We start from the raw sequence: 19035 nt of genomic DNA on the forward strand, positions 1-19035 counted from the left end.
ATAAATGAGACCTTCCTTGGATAAGGGCAGACAAGAATCTTCTGGCTCCGAGCAGTCCTCTTCTGAAAGTGCCTTAGTAGGCACTGGCTCTTGAAGTTTCGAGGCTCCTGCTTCTTCACTGAAGCATTCCTAGGCTGTTCCAGCTGCCACGTCTTCCTCAGGAGTTGAAAAGGGTAGGACACAGCACCACACCCCTAAGAAACACAGATGTGGTCCCAGGGACCTAGCAAAAGAAAGGGGAAAATCTCCTCGTCTTTCCTTTCAGATGAGGGTTGGTTGAGGCCTGACCAACGTCCCTTGGGCACACACACAAATCTCAGTATCTGTTGTCTAGTACCATTTAAGAGTTCATCTCTAGCTGCCTTCAGTATGGAGTCTGTAGTACCACCATCCACTGTGGTGGTGACAACTTCTAATTTGTTGTTGTCAGTACCACAGCTTATGTAATGGGGGATTTAACTGTATCAGCACTGCCAGAGTCACCTTTATTGTCTTACATAGTGAAAATACCTGCCACAGTACCAGCTGCTATGGTACCAGGGCCGTCTTTAGCACTAGTAAAGAATCTCCTTTCCTTAGACCCACAGGCTTTTGCTAGCTCTGCTCTTCCGCTACATGTAGAGGACTCATACCGCTTCTTTCTTAGAACATCATGGTGGGGAGTCACCTCATGCTCACCTAGGCAATAGTCTTATGGCTCCTACTTTTCAGATGGGGATTCCAGAGCTAGGAGTCCTAGTAGGCAAATGGAATGTAGGGAGACCAACTTCTTGGTATCCCTCACTCTGGCTACCCACTTACTACATATGGTTCTCATTCCTGGCCATACTGGGCACCTTGAGCATGTGTCATATCAGGAAGCCCTGCTCCTCTTTTCAATCCAAATCCAGATCCCTCTTGACAGAAATCCAGGTACAACAGCAGCCACGTCCTAGCTCTTCTGTATAGAACTTGAGAATTTACATGTTTATGAAGAAAAGCAGCATTATTCTATTAAAGTTGCTCCTGCAGGCATATCTTCATCACCAAGTGAAGCTGACATATCTTATACTTTCTGCCCCGTTGTATATAAGATTTTTTTCTAAATCTTCTTTGTAGGGTGGCAGAGGTGCTGGAAATACCAACAGAAGTTGTGCAAGAAAAGGCACATGTTTCAGGACATATTGCACTCCTCTTTGCCTGAAGCTTGGCTGTGCCTGTGAATGAAGGTCATCATATGTCGACCTCTATTCCACCATCTTCTAAAAAATCCGATGCAATATACAAAGTCAGTTTTTCAGACTTTTAATATTTCTGCATGCACCCAACACCTGGATCACGGATGGTTGCTGCAGCTCAGGAAAAGATATGGCAGCAGCATTCAAAATCTACACCGAAAGAGAGAGAGCTGAAACACACAGCTCTTTGGCAGAAAAAGTTATTAATGTGCTAGTCTTAGAAAGGAGAGTCTGATAATTAGTATGAAAGTGGGCACAAAGTGTCTGACTTCCTTGATAAGGTATCACCACAAGACTCCAAAAAAAGGATGAAAATATCTTACTTCAGAAGGACAGTTCATTGTGGGTATCTCTTTATAAGCAGCAATCAATGCTTCAGATACTGCAGCTAAGTCAGTGGCAATAGCTATTCCTATGAGGCATGCCATGGCTATAATCTTCTGGGATTCTCAGAGAAGTTCAGAATGTAATAGATTTTCTTTTTGATGGAAATTAAATTGCAGCACCCAAACTGATAATGGTCTACTTTCACTAAATGATTTTAGGGCTGTGCTCAGATCCTGGGCATTTACAGCTTTCTGCCCAGGAGGAAGCAGTTAGGTACAAACCTTACTCATCAAGACAAGCTCCTGCTTCCTCCTGTCAGTTATACCACTGAACTGCCCAGAAGGAAATAAAAGTTTGATAGAAGACCCTCTGCTGCTGCTACTGTGGCTTCACTGAGTCACATGCCAGCTTAAAAACAGTTTTCCATCCAGAGCTGTTGGGAACCTCATCTGAAGTTTTGTTTACACTGCACGTCACTTGTGGCGGCATGTGGTATATGTGTAGTTCGCAGAAAAGCAGATTTGCATCCACACTGCGGTATGCAGCTACATATGTCAATGAAAGGTGGTGACTGAGTGGATGCAGCTGGGAAAGGTTCAGCAGTGGGTATCTGCCAGAACCTTTCTCTGCTGCCTTCCCCCCTGCCAGAGCCTTTCCCTGCTGCTGAAGACTTTCACTGTGGTGGGGAAAGACTCTGGCAGCTCCATCCAATGGGGAAGGGCTCTGACAGCAGGACATTACACTGTTGAAAACAGCAGCGTAGATGGGGGCGGGGTGAGGTACTGTTTAGGTGAGTAAAGAGTAGAGGTTTCAGGCATATCTGTACTCTACTCTCCTAAGCAGTGCTTTACTGTCCATACTGCTATTTATATCCTTGTTAAGGAAGCATGTGGTGTATGTATTGTCCATGTCACCAAAAGAGGAGTGGAATGTAGATATATCTTAAAACATCCCTATTTCCAGTTCAAAAACAGTTGATTTTATTTTCAAGAAGCTTGGAACAATGTTACCACAATCCAGTGAGTCCTAGAAATTGCAATTGGAAAAGGTTACTCAACTCAGTTTCAAGCAGTTCTAAAACCTACCAATCTTCCCTCTCCCTTTTCAGGGACCCTTTTCACCAGAGATTGTTGAATCAGAAGGTGAAACTCCTTCTTATACTGGGAACAATAGAAGGAGTTCATCTTCTGTTTAGAGGGAAGGGTTTTTATTCCCATTAATTTAGTCCCTAAGAAGAGAGTAGGGTGGCGGTGGTATATATGCATTTGAGAGAGCTCAGTATCTTCATTTGTTGGTTCAGCTTCAGTGTGGCCAATCTGGCTTCCATTATCCCTATGTTAGATTCTCAGGATTGTACTGCAGCTCTTGATTTCCAGGCAGCGTTTTCATATATTGATCTATCCAGCTTACAAGAAATACTTAAGATCTGTAGTTACAACATCACACTACTACTAGAGAACTGCCTTTGTCTATCATTAGCCTCAAGAGTCTTCATCTGTCACAGGAACAGCACATTTAAAGAGTCAGGATATTATAGCTTTATTCGTGACTACTATCCAGTTCAGGAAAACTCTCCTCAGCAAGTCACAGACACCATACATCACGTTCTTAAGCTTTTCACTGCTCTGGGCTCAAGATCAACAAAGATAAATCCTCGTTAGTGCCAACTCAAAAAACAGAATTTGTAGGAGCATTTCTAGACCCAACAGCAGTGAGAGCATACTTAACCCAAAGCAGGTTTGATGTCTGTCAGACTTCATAAATCAGTTACAGACAAATGAACAGATGACTATAAGGGTTGGTCTAAGAATGTTAGGCCACATGGCATTGTATTCATTTGTGACTCAGTATCCCACACATCACCTTTGTTGTTTGCAAGTCTAGTTCATGTCCACTTATCACCCAAGCAGACATCTCAGAGATGTGGCAGTTGAGATTCCACAAGAAATGCTATTATATTTAAATTGGCGGAAGAACCTAGATCAAGTTTGCTAGGGCATTCCATTTTCTCCATTTCTTCCCCCAAAGATGATGATAGTAGGTGCTTCAAGTTTGTGATGGGGAGCTCATCTTTTCCATCACAGGATCTGTGGTCATGTGCACAGATTCACTTGTACATCCACATATTAGAACTCAGAGAGATCTGCTTGGCACACATGATACTTATTTCTTTTTTTCAAGGCAAGACAGTTCATGATAGTCAGTACCGTGACACTGGTTTATGTAAACAAACAATGAGGAGCTGCTTGGCTGTGGAACTGGTACACTGAACACCAAATTATAATCATTGCTCTCTGCTTGGATTACAGAATAAGCTGGCAGATGGCCTGAGCAGGTATTTTTCTTACAAACACTCATGATCAGTAAAGGATTCCCTCATTCAAAGAGTATTCCAGTGCTGGGATAAGCCATACATAGACTTGTTCGCTACAGAAAATAGCACATCGTCAAACCTACTATTTGAGTGGCTCAGAATTTAGGATTACAAGCAGAAACATTTTTCATACTGTGGACTGGGGTGTGATACATGCACACTCTTTTTTTTTTTTTTTTTTTAAACAAGGTTTTTGACGAAGAATCAAACAAGAGTCTTGGTAATAGTGCTGGGCAGGAAACAGTTTCCCCCTCCCATGATGATAATTGAGATTTTAAAAAAATTAATTCCCATCCTGAAATAGGACAAAAAGTCAATGTCAGATGTTTTCGTGAACCAAAAATAAATAAAATAGAAAAATGCTTTGGGTTAATCAAATGTTTTCTTGATTTTTCACCATTTTTTGTTTGTAATTAGCTTAAATTTTGAACCTGCTTACAATGACTTATTTGAATTTTTTGTTTAGAAAATGATTTTAAAATGTCGCAACAAAACATTTTGGCAGCTTCAGATTGAAAAAAAAAAAAAAAAGTAGAAAAAATAGTTGAAACCAACCTTTTCCTGCAAATAATTTGTTTTGACAAATCCACATTTTCCAGTGGAAAAAATGCTTTGTTAAAATATTCCCCACCAGCTCTATGCTGTACTGTTTTTATTAGCACCAGCGAGGCCCAGACAATACTGATACACAGACTGGTTAAAGCTTTCCAGACATCCTCCAGAAACATTGCCAATGTCTATGAACGTGATTTTTCAGGACAGTTGAAAGAGTCTTCATTCAGACCTGGCATCTCTGCATCTTGTGGCCTGGATGCTGAGTGGCTAACTGATCCTGAGAAACCTAGCCTCAGAGATGTACAAAACATTTTGATATGAAGTAGAAAAGATTCAGAAACACTGGATAAATCATTAGAATTTGTTTTTCCCTGTATCCAAGTGGTATTATCCTGTAGTTGCTATGGACTGGTCCCATTGGTATAGAGATGCTTTATGGGACCAGAGTGTCCTGCACAGGCCTTGGAGGAAATTCCTAAAACAGAACGTGGTTGCTCAGGCTATACACTGGGACCAGGATTTAGGCTTCAAGTGTGGCTTACAAACCTTGTTTCATGCTACTTCCAGATTCAGGAAGGGGACTGCATTGGTTTATGTTTGTGTCACAGTTGGAAGAGGTGTCTTTGTAACTCAAAAGCTCAAAATTTAAAATTTTAAGAATGAATGCTTAGATTCTGTAGACTGTTAAATCACCCCATTCGCCAGAGAGAGTCTTGCTCACCACTGGTGAGTGGATTTGTCAAGTACTGAAGTATAACTTTTTTTCAATGTGATGGAATTATTGCTTATATCTATTTGAATAGTAGTGTCATATGGCACAATGAACTTTAAACAACTATATGTGACTGCATTTGGATCATTTGAGTAATGGATCCAATATATTGGATCAGAGAAGAAAGAAGCTGGTGGTTTGAGGTTATGGGTGGAAAAAGGTTGAGAATCCCTGCAGTTGTGGAAGCTTCAAGTATTATGCCAAATCAGGCCTTCATGGTGCTAATACGAATACCACACTTGCCTTAGAGTATAATTGTACATGTTTTATTTGTACAAAAATGTCTTTATGATTGTATTATGAACAAGGAAAATTAGTATTAAGGCTATTTGGGCTACAAGGCTATGGCTTTGTGTTAAAACAAAGGTAAATTTTGCAGCCATTACAACTTTGATAGAATAAAGTCTCAGTATAAAAAAACTGTAGCTTCAGTAGCCTCTTGTGACCTGGCCTACAATTTTAGGTTATCTGATTTCAGCAGGAGAGCACTTACAACTGAGATGATTGCCTAATTTGCAGTGTTGATTTCTGAGAGAATAAGGCACATTATGTAAAAACCAACTTCTAAGCGGTAATTGGTCTTAAGAGTGTAGAAAATAGTTTTTTCCAGTAGAATTTTGAGAATTATTCTTAAATGTTTGATAACTAATCTTTTTTTTTTGAGGGGGGGGGAAAGAGTAAAAGTTGTTTAAAAACTTAAATAATTTTCAGTTTCTATGGTGATATAGCCCATGATATAATATTTGCTTTTCTTATGAGCTAACCTTTACTTTATCTTTCAGTAGAGATTAATTAAATGCAGGGATAACTGTTAAATTTTGTCACATGAAATTAAAGGATTATTTTAAATTGTCACTAGTCACAGCAAAACTTAACATTATGGACTTTAATATGATATTCATGTATGCTAGGTAAAACCTAAAGTATTTTTAACAGAGTAAGATGAGAATATGTATTTTTAATTGGAATTACCTTGTAACTAGATGCAATTTTCTGCTTTTCTTAAAAATAGCTTAGATCTGACAAATGTCCTTTAACCCCCCGCCCTCCCCCCCAAATCATATACTACAGTAGCCTTTTACTCACAGTTCTTGAAGTGTTTGCAAGTAAGGTCCACCTTTAGCCAAAAAACAAACAAATGTCTTCAACACGTGAAACAAATCAGTTCTGTTGGTTCACCAACCTTCAGCTCACCCAACCAATGACTGTACAGTACCAGAAGGATGTTAATACCACTTCACCTAAAACTGTAAGTTAAAACGTAAGGTCTGATGGAATGGTTGGAGCACAATTGGCAAGTGTTCATTTTTGTTTTAATATCAACAATTTGTTTATTATCAAACAATAGAAAATGAAGTATTGCACAGTGTATTCATAGAGGGTAGGATAGTACTAGAGTTTAAAACTGGCTTTAAAAAAACCAGAAACTTAGTTGATAGCCAGTACACCAATATTAATTTTGCCTTAGTCCTTTGTGCTTTGATTTAAAAGCATGTGATAAATACGTGGATTTTTAAAAAATATATACCCTCAGTCAACTTTTAGATATAATGATCCACAGATAAACCCTCTGCTTTGGGGGTCAGAATTTCTTATTTACTGATTTTCTTATCCTGTCAGTATAGTTGAAGTGCTGTTTAAACTTGATGTATGTTCCTCTGCAGCCCTAAAAAAGATTGACTGAAAAACACTCCATATAGAATAGTGTAGTCAGTCTGTCTTTGAAACAATCAGAGTAACAGTGGATAAACTTTAGTTGTAATTTAGTTAGGCCTCTAGTGAGATTCTGTTTCCTGGATTTCCCTGGGTCTGCTGGAGTATCATGCAGTTTGTCTACCATTGCTATTTTAGTATGTTATAAGTATGAGTAGTTCCCTTTTTAAATACTACTTTGAATTAAGTCATAGCAGCAGTAGTGAAACTAGTTGGATAGCACTTCAGGGTGGTTTGGAGAATTAGGTTTGCAAATATATTCATTGTAGTGCTGGGAAGCATTCCAATATTTCTTTTTCCATACATTTGGATTCCCAGTTGTTAAAAAGGAGTTGGTCTGTTTTGAGTTTGAGCAGTAGAACTACGTTTTTTTTTTAGAAAAGTGCAGTACTTCTGGGGAAGCTGCATTCTTCAGTAAATCCATTATGAAATCCTTACTCTTAATACTGAAGGTAAAAAAGAATAGTATGTACTCCAACAGTGTAAAAGCAAAAGGATTTACGGTGTGGTTTAGTGCACGTATTGGTGCTGTGCTGGGACTTGAAAGTGAAAGTTTTAAAAGTAAATGTTTCTGAGCAAACTTGAAAGACAGGCAGGTGATAGCCAGTTTTATGAGTTGGTCTCTTCCCCTCCACCTCCCTTTTTAGGCAAATTTAATTTTTAGATCATATTGACAAGATACGATGTAACTACCAGTATAAATAACTGACTTGTTAATTACACTTCACAGCCTTTTGGTGTAAATATAAAGTACTCGCAGGTATTTGAATGCTTGCGATGTCTTGGAATTTAACAGTCAGGATTTTTTTTTTCCAGCAAGACCACATGACTTCTTTGATGCACAAACACTGGATGCCATACGACATCGAGCCATCTGCTTCAACCTCTCAGCTCATATAGAAAGTTTAGGAAAAGGCCATAGTGTTGTATTTCATAGTACTGTAAGTATTATGTTGTTTCTTCCTTCATATTTGCATTTGTATATCTGAAAGTGTAATGGCTACAGTGATATTCTAATTCTCACCTGAGTGAAGATCTTGTTAATAATATTCCACGTGCAAAAATATTAATAGGGAATTTTTGCTTAATATTAAAAACAAGGAAATCGAGGAACTTAATTTTTAAGGTATGTTGGCAGTTATTTCCAGTTATCCCAGTTTTGTGCCCTAGGTTTGAGATCCAGTTTTGTGGCCTAAGTTTGGGCAATATCTTAACAGTAGATACATAGTGATGAACAATTTAATTTCAGGGTGTCTTCTCAATTAAAACTCATTTCATTGGCTTTGTAGTATGAGTTTTAGTATCAAATGTGGAATTTTTAGGGCTTACTATTAAAAAAATTCAAAAAAGGATACCAGAATGAGAATAGTTGAAAATATACTTATCAAGAGAGATTAACAAAGTCCTATAAAGTACGTATGCTTGTTTTTGTATGGTTCTGTTGGTGGACTGATGGGGACGTCCAACCATGATCTACATCAAGGTCTTTTTTTCATTATAAAAGTTATGACCAAGATAAGTATCTTAATCAAAATTCACTCTTGTCCAGTTCCCATAAGCATACCACCAGAATACTAGGCAAGTAGCAGCTGATAAACTCAATTTCAGTCCCTTTTACTTGTAATATTTTTAGTATTGTATTTTAGATTTCCTACTAAGAATAGGTAAATGGGTAGGACTGATATTAATATACACTGATGCAGAGATCAGCGTGGTTCATTTAAAAAAATTGTGAGATTGTGTTCCATCAGTGATGAAATATGGGAATTGGAATTTCAAAAAGTGTTGCATCCCAATTTACCTTCCTAGGTCAGGTGATGTGGATATGCAAGAGAATGAAGACATAATCATAGTGATGAATTTTAAGCAACAGGCCACTAATTCATTAACTTTAACAAAACTGTTGGGAGGGAAGGGAATTGTGGTCCGCTGAACTACCAGCATTTAATTGGGTTCAGTGCAAGGTTAACTGATTTTAAGGCATACAACTGCTAGGAAGGAAGGAGGGCTATTCTTGGCCTAACCCTCCATATCTAAGAACAGGACTCAGCCCAGCTGTTGAATCCCCCATAGGAAGGGTGCATTAAGCTTAAGACTTCAGTCCCATTTCTGTAAGGGTAGAGAAGCTAATGATACAAGTTACAAGAAAAAAAAATTAGAGTGAATTGGATTTAGAATTTCTGTCTAGGAAAAACCATAAAATATACCTTTCGTAACATATCTAATTGCATGCTATAACTATGTACTAACCTATAACGTATCAGAGGGGTAGCCGTGTTAGTCTGGATTTGTAAAAGCAGCAGAGAATCCTGTGGCACCTTATAGACTAACAGACGTTTTGGAGCGTTCACGTTCACGCTCCAAAACGTCTGTTAGTCTATAAGGTGCCACAGGATTCCCTGCTGCTTTAACCTATAACGGTTAGTCATTATTAACTTCTCCATTATAAAATAATCAGCAACTTGACCTTGAGCCTATTCAGTTGAATTTGCTGTTAATGCTAGAGGGGTACTTCTTTCCTCTCTTGAGGTCCTGGTTTCTTGCGTTGATCACCTCTGTTCACATGCAGGTCTGACTAGAGTTGTTCCTTAAAGCCTTCCACTTTAAAAATAGACAAACAATTAGGCTCTTTGTCATGACTTGCACTTTCCTCGGTGCACACTTTATTAAGCACCTGTGCAACATCAGTGCATCCTTTTTGCCCCTCTAATCTTCTTGGGGACGATTTGGAGAGAAGAGCAGTTGACAGGAAAGGATGGCAAATGTGGGTAGACCAGTGTGCAGCAAAGCATGGGATGGTCTAAGGTAATCTTAGGAACTTGCTTGTAAATATCGAGCCTTGATGGCTGCTTTTCTTAATTCTTTTGAGGAGCCTGCAGATCTCTTCAAAGCTCACTGTTATTAGACTACACCTACAATCCCTGGGTTTGACAAAACACAAAACTTATTTAACAAGAGTAAACATAATACTAACAAAATAACAACGTTCAATAACCTTTCTATTTCATACTCCACTGAGGGCAGCCTAAGCTTATAAAAGCCCACCAGTACTACTGCTCACAGGAGCTGACTGACTAACTTTCTTCCTTTTCCCAGGAGCTAACTGCTGATCCTTCAAATTCAACCTCTGAAGTTCTGAATGAGTTGTCCGTGTGGAGCTTCTATCCAGAAGTCAAAGCCTCTGTTTCTGTGCATCCAGTGGCATGTGTACTTTTTGCTTTGTTCCCTAACATACCTTGTGTAAGCCTGCGTGGCTGTTCCTCCTGGTCTTTCTCTGAAGCTGTTAAGCCCTTTGCACTGCAATTAATTAGTGGGTATTAGCAGTCTTTAGAGCTCAGTCTGCTTGATCTGGGCAGGGCAATGGCGAGTCTGTGAACCCTGGCCCTCGGGCAGGGCATGGCACCAACAATTAGGGGCTCTAATCTGCAATCAGGACATAGTAACACAGTCTGTAAGCCCAAACCCTGGGGCAGGGGAGCAAGTAGTTAGGGGCTTTGGCCTGCAACCACGACAGAGTGGTAAGGCAGTCTCGGGGCTCAGGCAAGAGTGAGCACCAAGCATAGGCCTCCTGGCCTAATGCGGGGAGGCTGCCACCCCAGGAGTGGGGTTGCAGGGGGACCCCTCCACATCCTACTCCACCAGTCCCAACCCAGGGCCCTAACGGTGGCTGAGTGGTCCGCCCTTGGGTCAACGGGGATCCACCCGCAACATGCCCACCTAGTATTACGCCACGGTCCAACCAGACTGTTGTCTAGTTTCCCAGGCTACTTCCAAATGCTGGGGAGATAGGTACCTCCATGCTGTAGGTGTCCTCCATCTCCTTGAGACTGGTCATCAGCAGTAGCCCGAGCCACTCATCGATGCCTCGGTCAGCCAGCAGCCCTGGGAGCTCTGTCCAGTCATCGGTGTAGCCCCAGCATCTCCTTGTTGTCTGTCAGGTGCCAGGCTTGGGAACTCTGGCCAGTCCTCAGGCGGCAGCCCTGGGAGCTCCTCCTCAACGTCCCACTCCGGAGGCAGGGGAGAAGCCTCTGTCTCTCTTGGCAGCTCCAGCCAAACTGAGCTACAGGGCCTGCCTTTTGTACTTTCTCTTCCTGTCCTGCCTCTCAGCTTCTGGCGGGGTAGGCATGGTTTTCCTGGCTCTGCAGCCCAAGGGTGGGTTGTGGTCCTTCTTGCTCCCTCTCTGAGGGAGACCACACCTCCTCGCTACACACCACCGTACAGTTTAGCAAAACTTTTATCTTATGACAGCATCTACTGTCAAACAATTTTTAAATCAGCGTGGTTTCTTTTCAGACAAGGTAGATGAGGTAATATCTTTTATTGGACCAACTTCCTCCTGCCGTGGGCAGGAAGCCTGACATATGTGTTCCCTCCAATTCCACTCATCGGCAAGGTCCTAGTGAAAATCAAGAGACAAAGCTCAGGTAATCATATCACCCCGGTGTGGCCTCACCAGCACTGGTTTGAGACACTGTCGAGCCTGGCAGCAATCCCTCGGTGGTCCCTGGTGAATTGACCGGACCTACTGTCACAGGATCACGGCCACCTCTGGCACCCCAACCTCACGTCCCTCCACCTCATGGCTTGGATGTTGCGTGGCTGAACCCTGAGGAACAGACCTGTTCAGAAGTGGTCCAGAAGGTCCTCCTTGAGAGTAGAAAGCCCTCGACTAGACAGATTTACCTGGCAAAGTGGATGAGGTTCTCCTGCTGGGCGGCCAGATGGGGCATCTCCCCTTCGTATTCTTCGGTGCAGTCGATCTTAGACTCCCTGCTTCATTTGAGGAACCAGGGCCTGGCGCACTCCTCTATCAGGATGCATCTGCTGGCCATTTTAGCCTTTCATCCGCCAATCCAGGGGCAGACAGTGTTCTCGCATGACGTGACGATCAGGTTCCTCAGAGGTCTTAAGAAACTTTTTCCACACATTCGATCCCCAGTCCCTCATTGGGATCTCAGTTTGGTTCTGTCCAGGCTCACGGGTCTGCCCTTCGAGCCTTTGGCCTAGTGCTCCCTGTCTCACCTATCTTGGAAGGTAGCTTTCCTGGTGGCAGTGACATTGGCGAGGCGAGTCTCTGAGCTGCGAGCCCTGACTTCAGAACTGCTGTACACGGTCTCCTATAAGGACAAGGTTCAGCTCTGACCCCACCTGTCTTCCTTCCAAGGTAGTGTCTATTTTCCACATGATCCAGGACATCTTTTTTCCAGTCTTCTGCCTTAAACCCCATGAGACTGGTGAAGAGAGGCACCTTCATGCTTTGGACTTAAGAAGGGCCCTGGCTTTCTATCTAGATGGGACAAAGCCTTTCCATAAGTTGACTCAGCTTTTCATCTCTACAACTGATAGAATGAAGGGCTGAGGATTTCTAACTGGATCACCTCTTGCATTCATACCTGCTATGAGTTGGCGGGAGTCCCTACACCACCGATTGTCAGACTCACTCGACGAGAGCGCTGGCATCTTCGGCAGCCTTCCTGGCACACTTCCTGATCCAGGACATCTGTGAGCCGCAACGTGGTCCTCGGTGCACATGTTCATGCCCCCTCCTGAGCCATCACTCAGCAGGCCTGGGATGATGCTAGGTTCAGCAGAGCTGTTTTGCAATCTACACATCTGTGAACTCCTGCCCACCTCCAAAGGGTACTGCTTGGGAATCACCTAAGTTGAATGGACATGAGCAAGCACTCGAAGAAGAAAAGACAGTTACCTTTTTCCGCAACTAGTATTCTTCAAGATGTGTTGCTCATGTCCATTCCACAACCCACCTTCCTTCCCCGCTGTTGGAGTTTCCGGCGAGAAGGAACTGAGGGTGGCGGGAGCTGGCGGTGCCCTATATACTGTGGCATGTGTTCACCATTCTAGGGGGTGAGCCAGTCCCCTACAGATACTGCTGAAGAAAAAAACTTGCGGCACCAGTGCATGTGGCGTGCACACACACCTAAGTTGAATGAACATGAACAACATGTCTCGAAGAACACCAGTTACGGAAAAAGATAACTGTCTTTTCTTCGTTGCTTGAGTGGCACAAAGTGGTATACAGATTCTGGAAGTAAATGCCAAGTGAAGAATTCATTTGAAAAAAAGGAAACTCTTCATTGACATAAACCCAGTAGAGATGGTATCTGTTCCAACAGGAGGTGTGCCAGGGAAGAAAGGAAGGACAGAGCTCTGCTATGCTAATCTCCCACTGGTATAATTTAGAATAGCCTCCAGACTGCTCTGACACCAAATGTATGGTGTAATTAATTAATTTTATTTCTATGGAAATAAAAACTGCATTAAAAATGTCCTCAGAGGTTAATAATTTTCTGTATCCTTGACTTTATATCACGTGTGTCTAACGCACATGTTCATTTTTGTGGATTTCTAGCTAACAGCAGTGTTTTTCTGTCTTTAAGTAAATTGATTGAATAATAAACCCATGTTTTTTTAAAAATCCTCATATCTCTCTTTAATTAAAAAACTAGTGAAGCAGATGCCAGCGCCGGAATCTCAGGTGAGGAAAGACTACTTCAGAGGCAGAATGCTTGGAAAGCTTAACAGTATGTTAGGCAATTATACATATTTGAAAATGTGGAAGTTAGTGTGATACTAAAAGCAGCTGTAGATGAGTTTTTGAAGGTAAAAATAAGGAGAGAAAAATACACAAACATTCTAGTAGACTTCAATTCTGTATTTTGATACCTCGGGGCATGTCTATGCTACAAAATTAACTTAATCTAACTTACGTTGGCATACAGCTGCCACACGAATTACATCGCTAGTGTAAGTCTACACTTTGCTCCTGTGTGCCAGGAGTGCTTGTACCGATTGTACTGTCAGTGTGGGGCATTGTGGGATGGCTTGTTAAAGCCTGTAACAGTCAACATAAGCAACAGTATTAAGTCAGCACAGCAGGGCAGTTAGGTCAGTGGAGCAAAACTTTGAGAACCACTGGTCTACACTAATCTATTTACCATTGTGCACTGCATATGCAGCTCTGTTTGTGTAACATGGACCACATCCACACAATATATATCCTACCTTTATGGCACTGAGAATGTCACATGAACTGCCATTGTTGCTGATTTGGGCCACAAATGGGCTGTGGGTTGAGAACCATTGGTGTAGGTACCTTACAAAGGTTGATATAAGCTGCCTTGCATCGACCTTGTTCTGTAATGTAGATCAGGCCTTGGTATAGTTACATTTAGTTTTATCTATGATTTGTATGATGGGCTTTTCTTTTGGAAAATTAAATCACCTCGTTTGTCTTCTGTCTTTTAAATGTCCATTGGTAACTTAAAAGCAAGCATAATTAAAGAGTAGACATTCTTTATATAACAAAATTATATGAAAACCTTTGCCTGGCAAGAAGACTAATTCCTGTTTTGTGGTGAAGGTGAAATCTAATTAAATCAATTAAAGTGACAGGTAACTGTCAGTGTTCTTATCCACAGATAAGCACCATGTCATCAGCCTCAGTGTGCTAGAAGAAAACAGTTGAAGCTTATTCTGAAAGCATGCATGCTTTCTGTCAAATCAGCTTAAAGGAAAGGGGATATGAAACTGAATCAAGTCAGCCTTTTGTTATGAACCTGACTTTACGTGCCTGGGAGTATAGGCATATCTGGAGACTTGATTACTCTGTAATTTTTTTTTCCTGTTCTGTTGCTGGCATGATATTGATGAATGAGTCAATCCTATTACTTTCTAGAATGGCTGCATATAGACCACTGAAAAGGTAGGTCAGTTCTCTGAATTCATAGTGTCAGCAGGATTGTAACAGAATCCTAGTGCCGGGGTCTCCGCTTCCAAATGTATTGCCGGTGATTTGGATGAAGTGAAAAATAGTTGTCATTTGAAAGGTTCAGTATCAAAGAAAGTGGAATTTTTCAAGTAGCAAATTAACCTTTCTTGTGCCTGCTCCTTCCTTAGTGTCTGAACACATTCAAAATTGTTACATAACAGTATCAATTAAGTAAACAAATTTCTATCAATAGTTGATTTCAACAAGCAGGGCTTATTTGGGACAGCTGGATCGCGTCAATGGAATTTAATAGCCTTTGCTGGATGGTTGTCCCTTCGCAATTTTGTAGCTGCAGAATTCTGACATGTATGCTTGCATCTGCAACCAGCCATTTTTATATACTGCTGCTGTCTGCCACAATGAAAACAATCTTTTCTTTGATCTGTTTCATTTTGTTACTCTGTGTGACTCTTCCTGTCTTGCAAAGTGATTAAAAGAAGTTCAGCATCAGTGTCTGGGTGATTAGTAACATCTTCCACTGTGGTGAATACTGGCTTAATTGCACAATTTTTGTATCCAAAAATACAAAGGATTTAGTCTCTCATTAAGCGAAGATGCCATTCTCTCTATAGTTGTCACAATCAACTCTCAGTTCTGAAACTGATTTTTCTCCCGATTTCCTCACTTCTGTATTATTTTTTAAGAAATTCTTTTGTCCTTCAGATTATTTGAGGTCTTTTAGCAAAGGCAGGTCTTTTTTTATTAGATTCCAGGGGCATTTGACGAGTCATGTGAAGTATGACCCTTCCAAAATAGTGTTTCCATTTTTTTAAAAAATGTTTTGGTCAGGTCATATTTTTTCAGATATCTTGGCCTACAGGCATCAAACTTATTTTATTATTGAGTCCTGGAAAATGTGTCATGGATAGGGCTAGTCTGAGGAGCATAGTTTGAATATAGTAACATGGGAGTGGCTTCAGTTCTCACACAGTTTATGAACATCATCCTCAAACATCTACATAACTTCTTGACATTAGAGTTTAGTCCTGCACGTTTTGCAAAGATCGTTTGCAGAACAAGTGCACTTACCTTTAAAAGCTCAGCAGTAATCTGTGGCTCTGACATACTCTGAATTGGCAGTGTTACAGGCTTTATAGTCTCTATCACAGATTTGATGGACTGCCATGCATTCATAGATGTTCAGGAGTTGTTAGGATTAATGTTTGTACAGCAGTTTGACAGTGTGTGCGCGCACAATATATAAGTGTTAGGTCCAGCATTGAAGAGCCAAAGAATAGTCCAGTACATGGGAAAGCAAGTAGCCCACCCTGGATATTGTAGGTTATTGGAAAGTTTAATGTGAATATTAACACATTGATATTAAGGAAAATACACTACATATGTCAACTAACTGTATTAACTTGTATTTAATGTAGCTTTTTTTTAATGCTTGATTTCCTTGTTTTATTTAAATCTTGGCCAAGACCTTGAAGCCTAAGCATAGGATCCCATATTTGAAAATCTGGTCCTTGACTATAAGGATTTATTTTGTGGGAATAGATTGGCAAGTGTTCTCCAGTACCAGCAGAATAGAGAATGGTTTGTTTGCAAATAATTAATTTTATGATCCTCTGTAGAACAGTGAGTCAACTGAATTTCTTCCAAGAATTTGTGATATGCTGTCATACTGTAAGTTAGTCAGGATTGTAAAAACACAGTTTCATTTTCTCCTAAAAACCCATTGTGGGGAGAAACGTTTTCTGTTTTAATATTACCACCTGTGTCCATGTCTTCCACATTTGAAATGTCTTGGGTGTTACTATGGGGGGAGCTGGCACCTTGTGCAACCTTAATTTGTGTATATACACTTGTGTGTGTGTGTGTGTTTGTATATACACATACACACACAAAAAAGTGCATATACACAAAATATATATAATCCTTTAATCACATGAATCATATACTGTTTTTTTCCTATAGGGCCCCTTCCTCATTCAGAGAACACTTTACTCCTGGAGGCATTCTGTGCCCCAAAATTTAAAAATTCTGCAAATTTTATTTGTCAAGTACTGCATAATCACGCTAGTTTCAATATTTTGGTAATTTATTTCAAAATAGCTGTCAGTAAGTATGTCTGTAACAAGACAGACAGACAGACACAAATTCCCCCAAGAGTAGACAGTGAAAGAAACTCCTATGACAACCCAGTTCCTATTTCTCTGGCCCCTTACCCCCCACCCCAGAGTCCAGCCGGGAGGGGTCAGATACCCACAATCCCTCCACCTCCCAAGCTCACCTGGCTGGACCGCCCTCCAACTAATACACCCAAACCCCCTACTCCTCACCCCCAACCATGGCTCCCCCACAGCCCAGATACCCACACCTCCTCACCCTCTGCAGAGCCTAGCTGCGGGGTCTTCCCTTGCCCAGACACCTGTTCCTCAGAGCCCAGGGATCCAGAGGGATAAACAGCCTGATGCTCTGTCCCAGGCTTGCACAGAGTTTCCTGTGTGCTGCCCTCTCCTTCCCTCAGGGCATGCTGGGAACTGCAGCTGCCAGGAACCCTCTAGCTCAGGGTTCTCAAACAAGTGGTTGGGACCCTCAGGGGATCGCAGAGTTATTACATGGGGGATCACGAGCTGTCAGCCTCCACCCCAAACCCTGCTTTGCCTCCAGCATTTTATAATGGTGTTAAATATATTAAGAAGTGTTTTTAATTTGTCAGGGGGGTCTCAGAGGCTTGCTGTGAGGAGGGGTCACCAGTGCAGAAGCTGGAGAACAGCTGCTCTAGCTGCCTCTCCCCCAGCATTGTCTTCCATGTGCAGGCTGGGCTCTGCAGAGTCCAGTGGCCTCTAGTGGTGGCTAGCAGCACTGCAGCCCATTTCTGTGGGGGGAAGGAAATTCTGCACTTACAACATTTTCTGCAAAATTCTGAATTACACAATGGTTCAGAATTCCCCCGGGAGTAAGTTTGTATGTACAAAGGGGGAGAATTAAGATTGCACAGGCATCCATAAATGTAGCATTTCTTAACTTTTTGAGTGATTTATTCTGCAATCTAAATACATTAAGGGAACATTAGGTTTTGGATGTAATGTTAGAATGAGATTGTAAGCTCCATCAGGCAGAAATTTTGTTTCCTTAGGTATTTCATAAAGCATCACATGCATATTTGTAACTGTACGTAAAAGTTGTGGATCTTATTCAGTAATTTCAGTTTTGAAGTAACTTTGCAAAATCTTGACTGATTTTTTTAAAAAGCTTTAATTTAAAAAAAAATGTAAATTTCAAGATACATTTGAATTTTCATTCAGTGATTGTTGGATATGTCAGGTATAAAATATTATGGGAAATTTAAATGAAGGTTTACAACCTTACTAAGAACTATTCGAGCAGTTCTATACATAGATTTCTTATGCATATAATTATCACTCTTTGATTAAACAATTTTTATTTCTTAAGTAGTTGTTTCAATTGGGATAAAACCTAGCAAGGGAATGTAAATGTGAGCAAATATTCTGCAAATGTGATTTTTAAATAATGTTTATTTTAACTGTTAATGTCAGGTAATAGCTAAAAGAAAAGAGGAATCTGGAAAAATAAAACTTTTGCTTCACTGGACACCAGAAGACATGTGAGTACATACATTGTCAGTTATACCATTTGCATGTGGAGGTGTTTACAATCCAGTTAGTGTGCTCTCCTTTATTATTCTTTGAATATTTAACAGTACATTTTCTGTGTAAAATACTGGGTTTTTTAAAGTAACCTGGGTGTTTGGAACAAAACAGTCATTAACTTTCTCTTTTGTCTAGTTGATTTTCTTCAGTTGCCAAGTCATTGAGATGATCCATTATTACCATCTCTGTGTAAAGGCCTTTTAAAAAATACTTTATTTTTCCATAAGTAGGTATACGTGCTGTGTTAAATGTTAATAGCCAGTGCTGTTAATCATTGAAATGTAGAATTACTAGGGCTATCAAGCAATTAAACAAAAATAGAATACCATTTCTTTAAATATTTTTGGATGTTTTCTACATTTTCAAATATATTGATTTAAATTACAAGACAAAATACAAAGTGTACAGTGCTCACTTTATATTTATTTTTATTACAAATATTTTCCCAATAAAAAACAAAAGAAATAGTATTTTTCAATTCATCTAATAAGTACTATAATGCAATTTCTTTATCATGAAAGTTGAACTTACAAATGTAGAATTGTATACCAAAAAAAATAACTCTATTAAAAAATAAAAGAATGTAAAACTTTAGACTTCAGTCAGTCGCTCAGACAAACAAGTTTAGTTACAATTTGCAAGAGATAATGCTGCCCATGTCTTGTTTA

General features: G+C 40.5%; 1 protein-coding gene across 2 annotated transcripts in view; it reads left to right on the top strand.

The window, feature by feature from the left end:
* Positions 1-19035, top strand: part of AEBP2 (AE binding protein 2) — an 85160-nt gene that overhangs the window by 53374 nt on the left and 12751 nt on the right. For both annotated transcript variants that reach the window (XM_032796045.2, XM_032796046.2), the window contains exons 5-6: positions 7775-7899; positions 18254-18321. In XM_032796045.2, coding sequence (XP_032651936.1) covers positions 7775-7899; positions 18254-18321 — 193 coding nt within the window. The remainder of the gene's footprint in view (positions 1-7774; positions 7900-18253; positions 18322-19035) is intronic.

This window comes from Chelonoidis abingdonii, chromosome 1, assembly GCF_003597395.2.
Source record: "Chelonoidis abingdonii isolate Lonesome George chromosome 1, CheloAbing_2.0, whole genome shotgun sequence".
Classification (NCBI taxonomy): domain Eukaryota; kingdom Metazoa; phylum Chordata; order Testudines; family Testudinidae; genus Chelonoidis; species Chelonoidis abingdonii.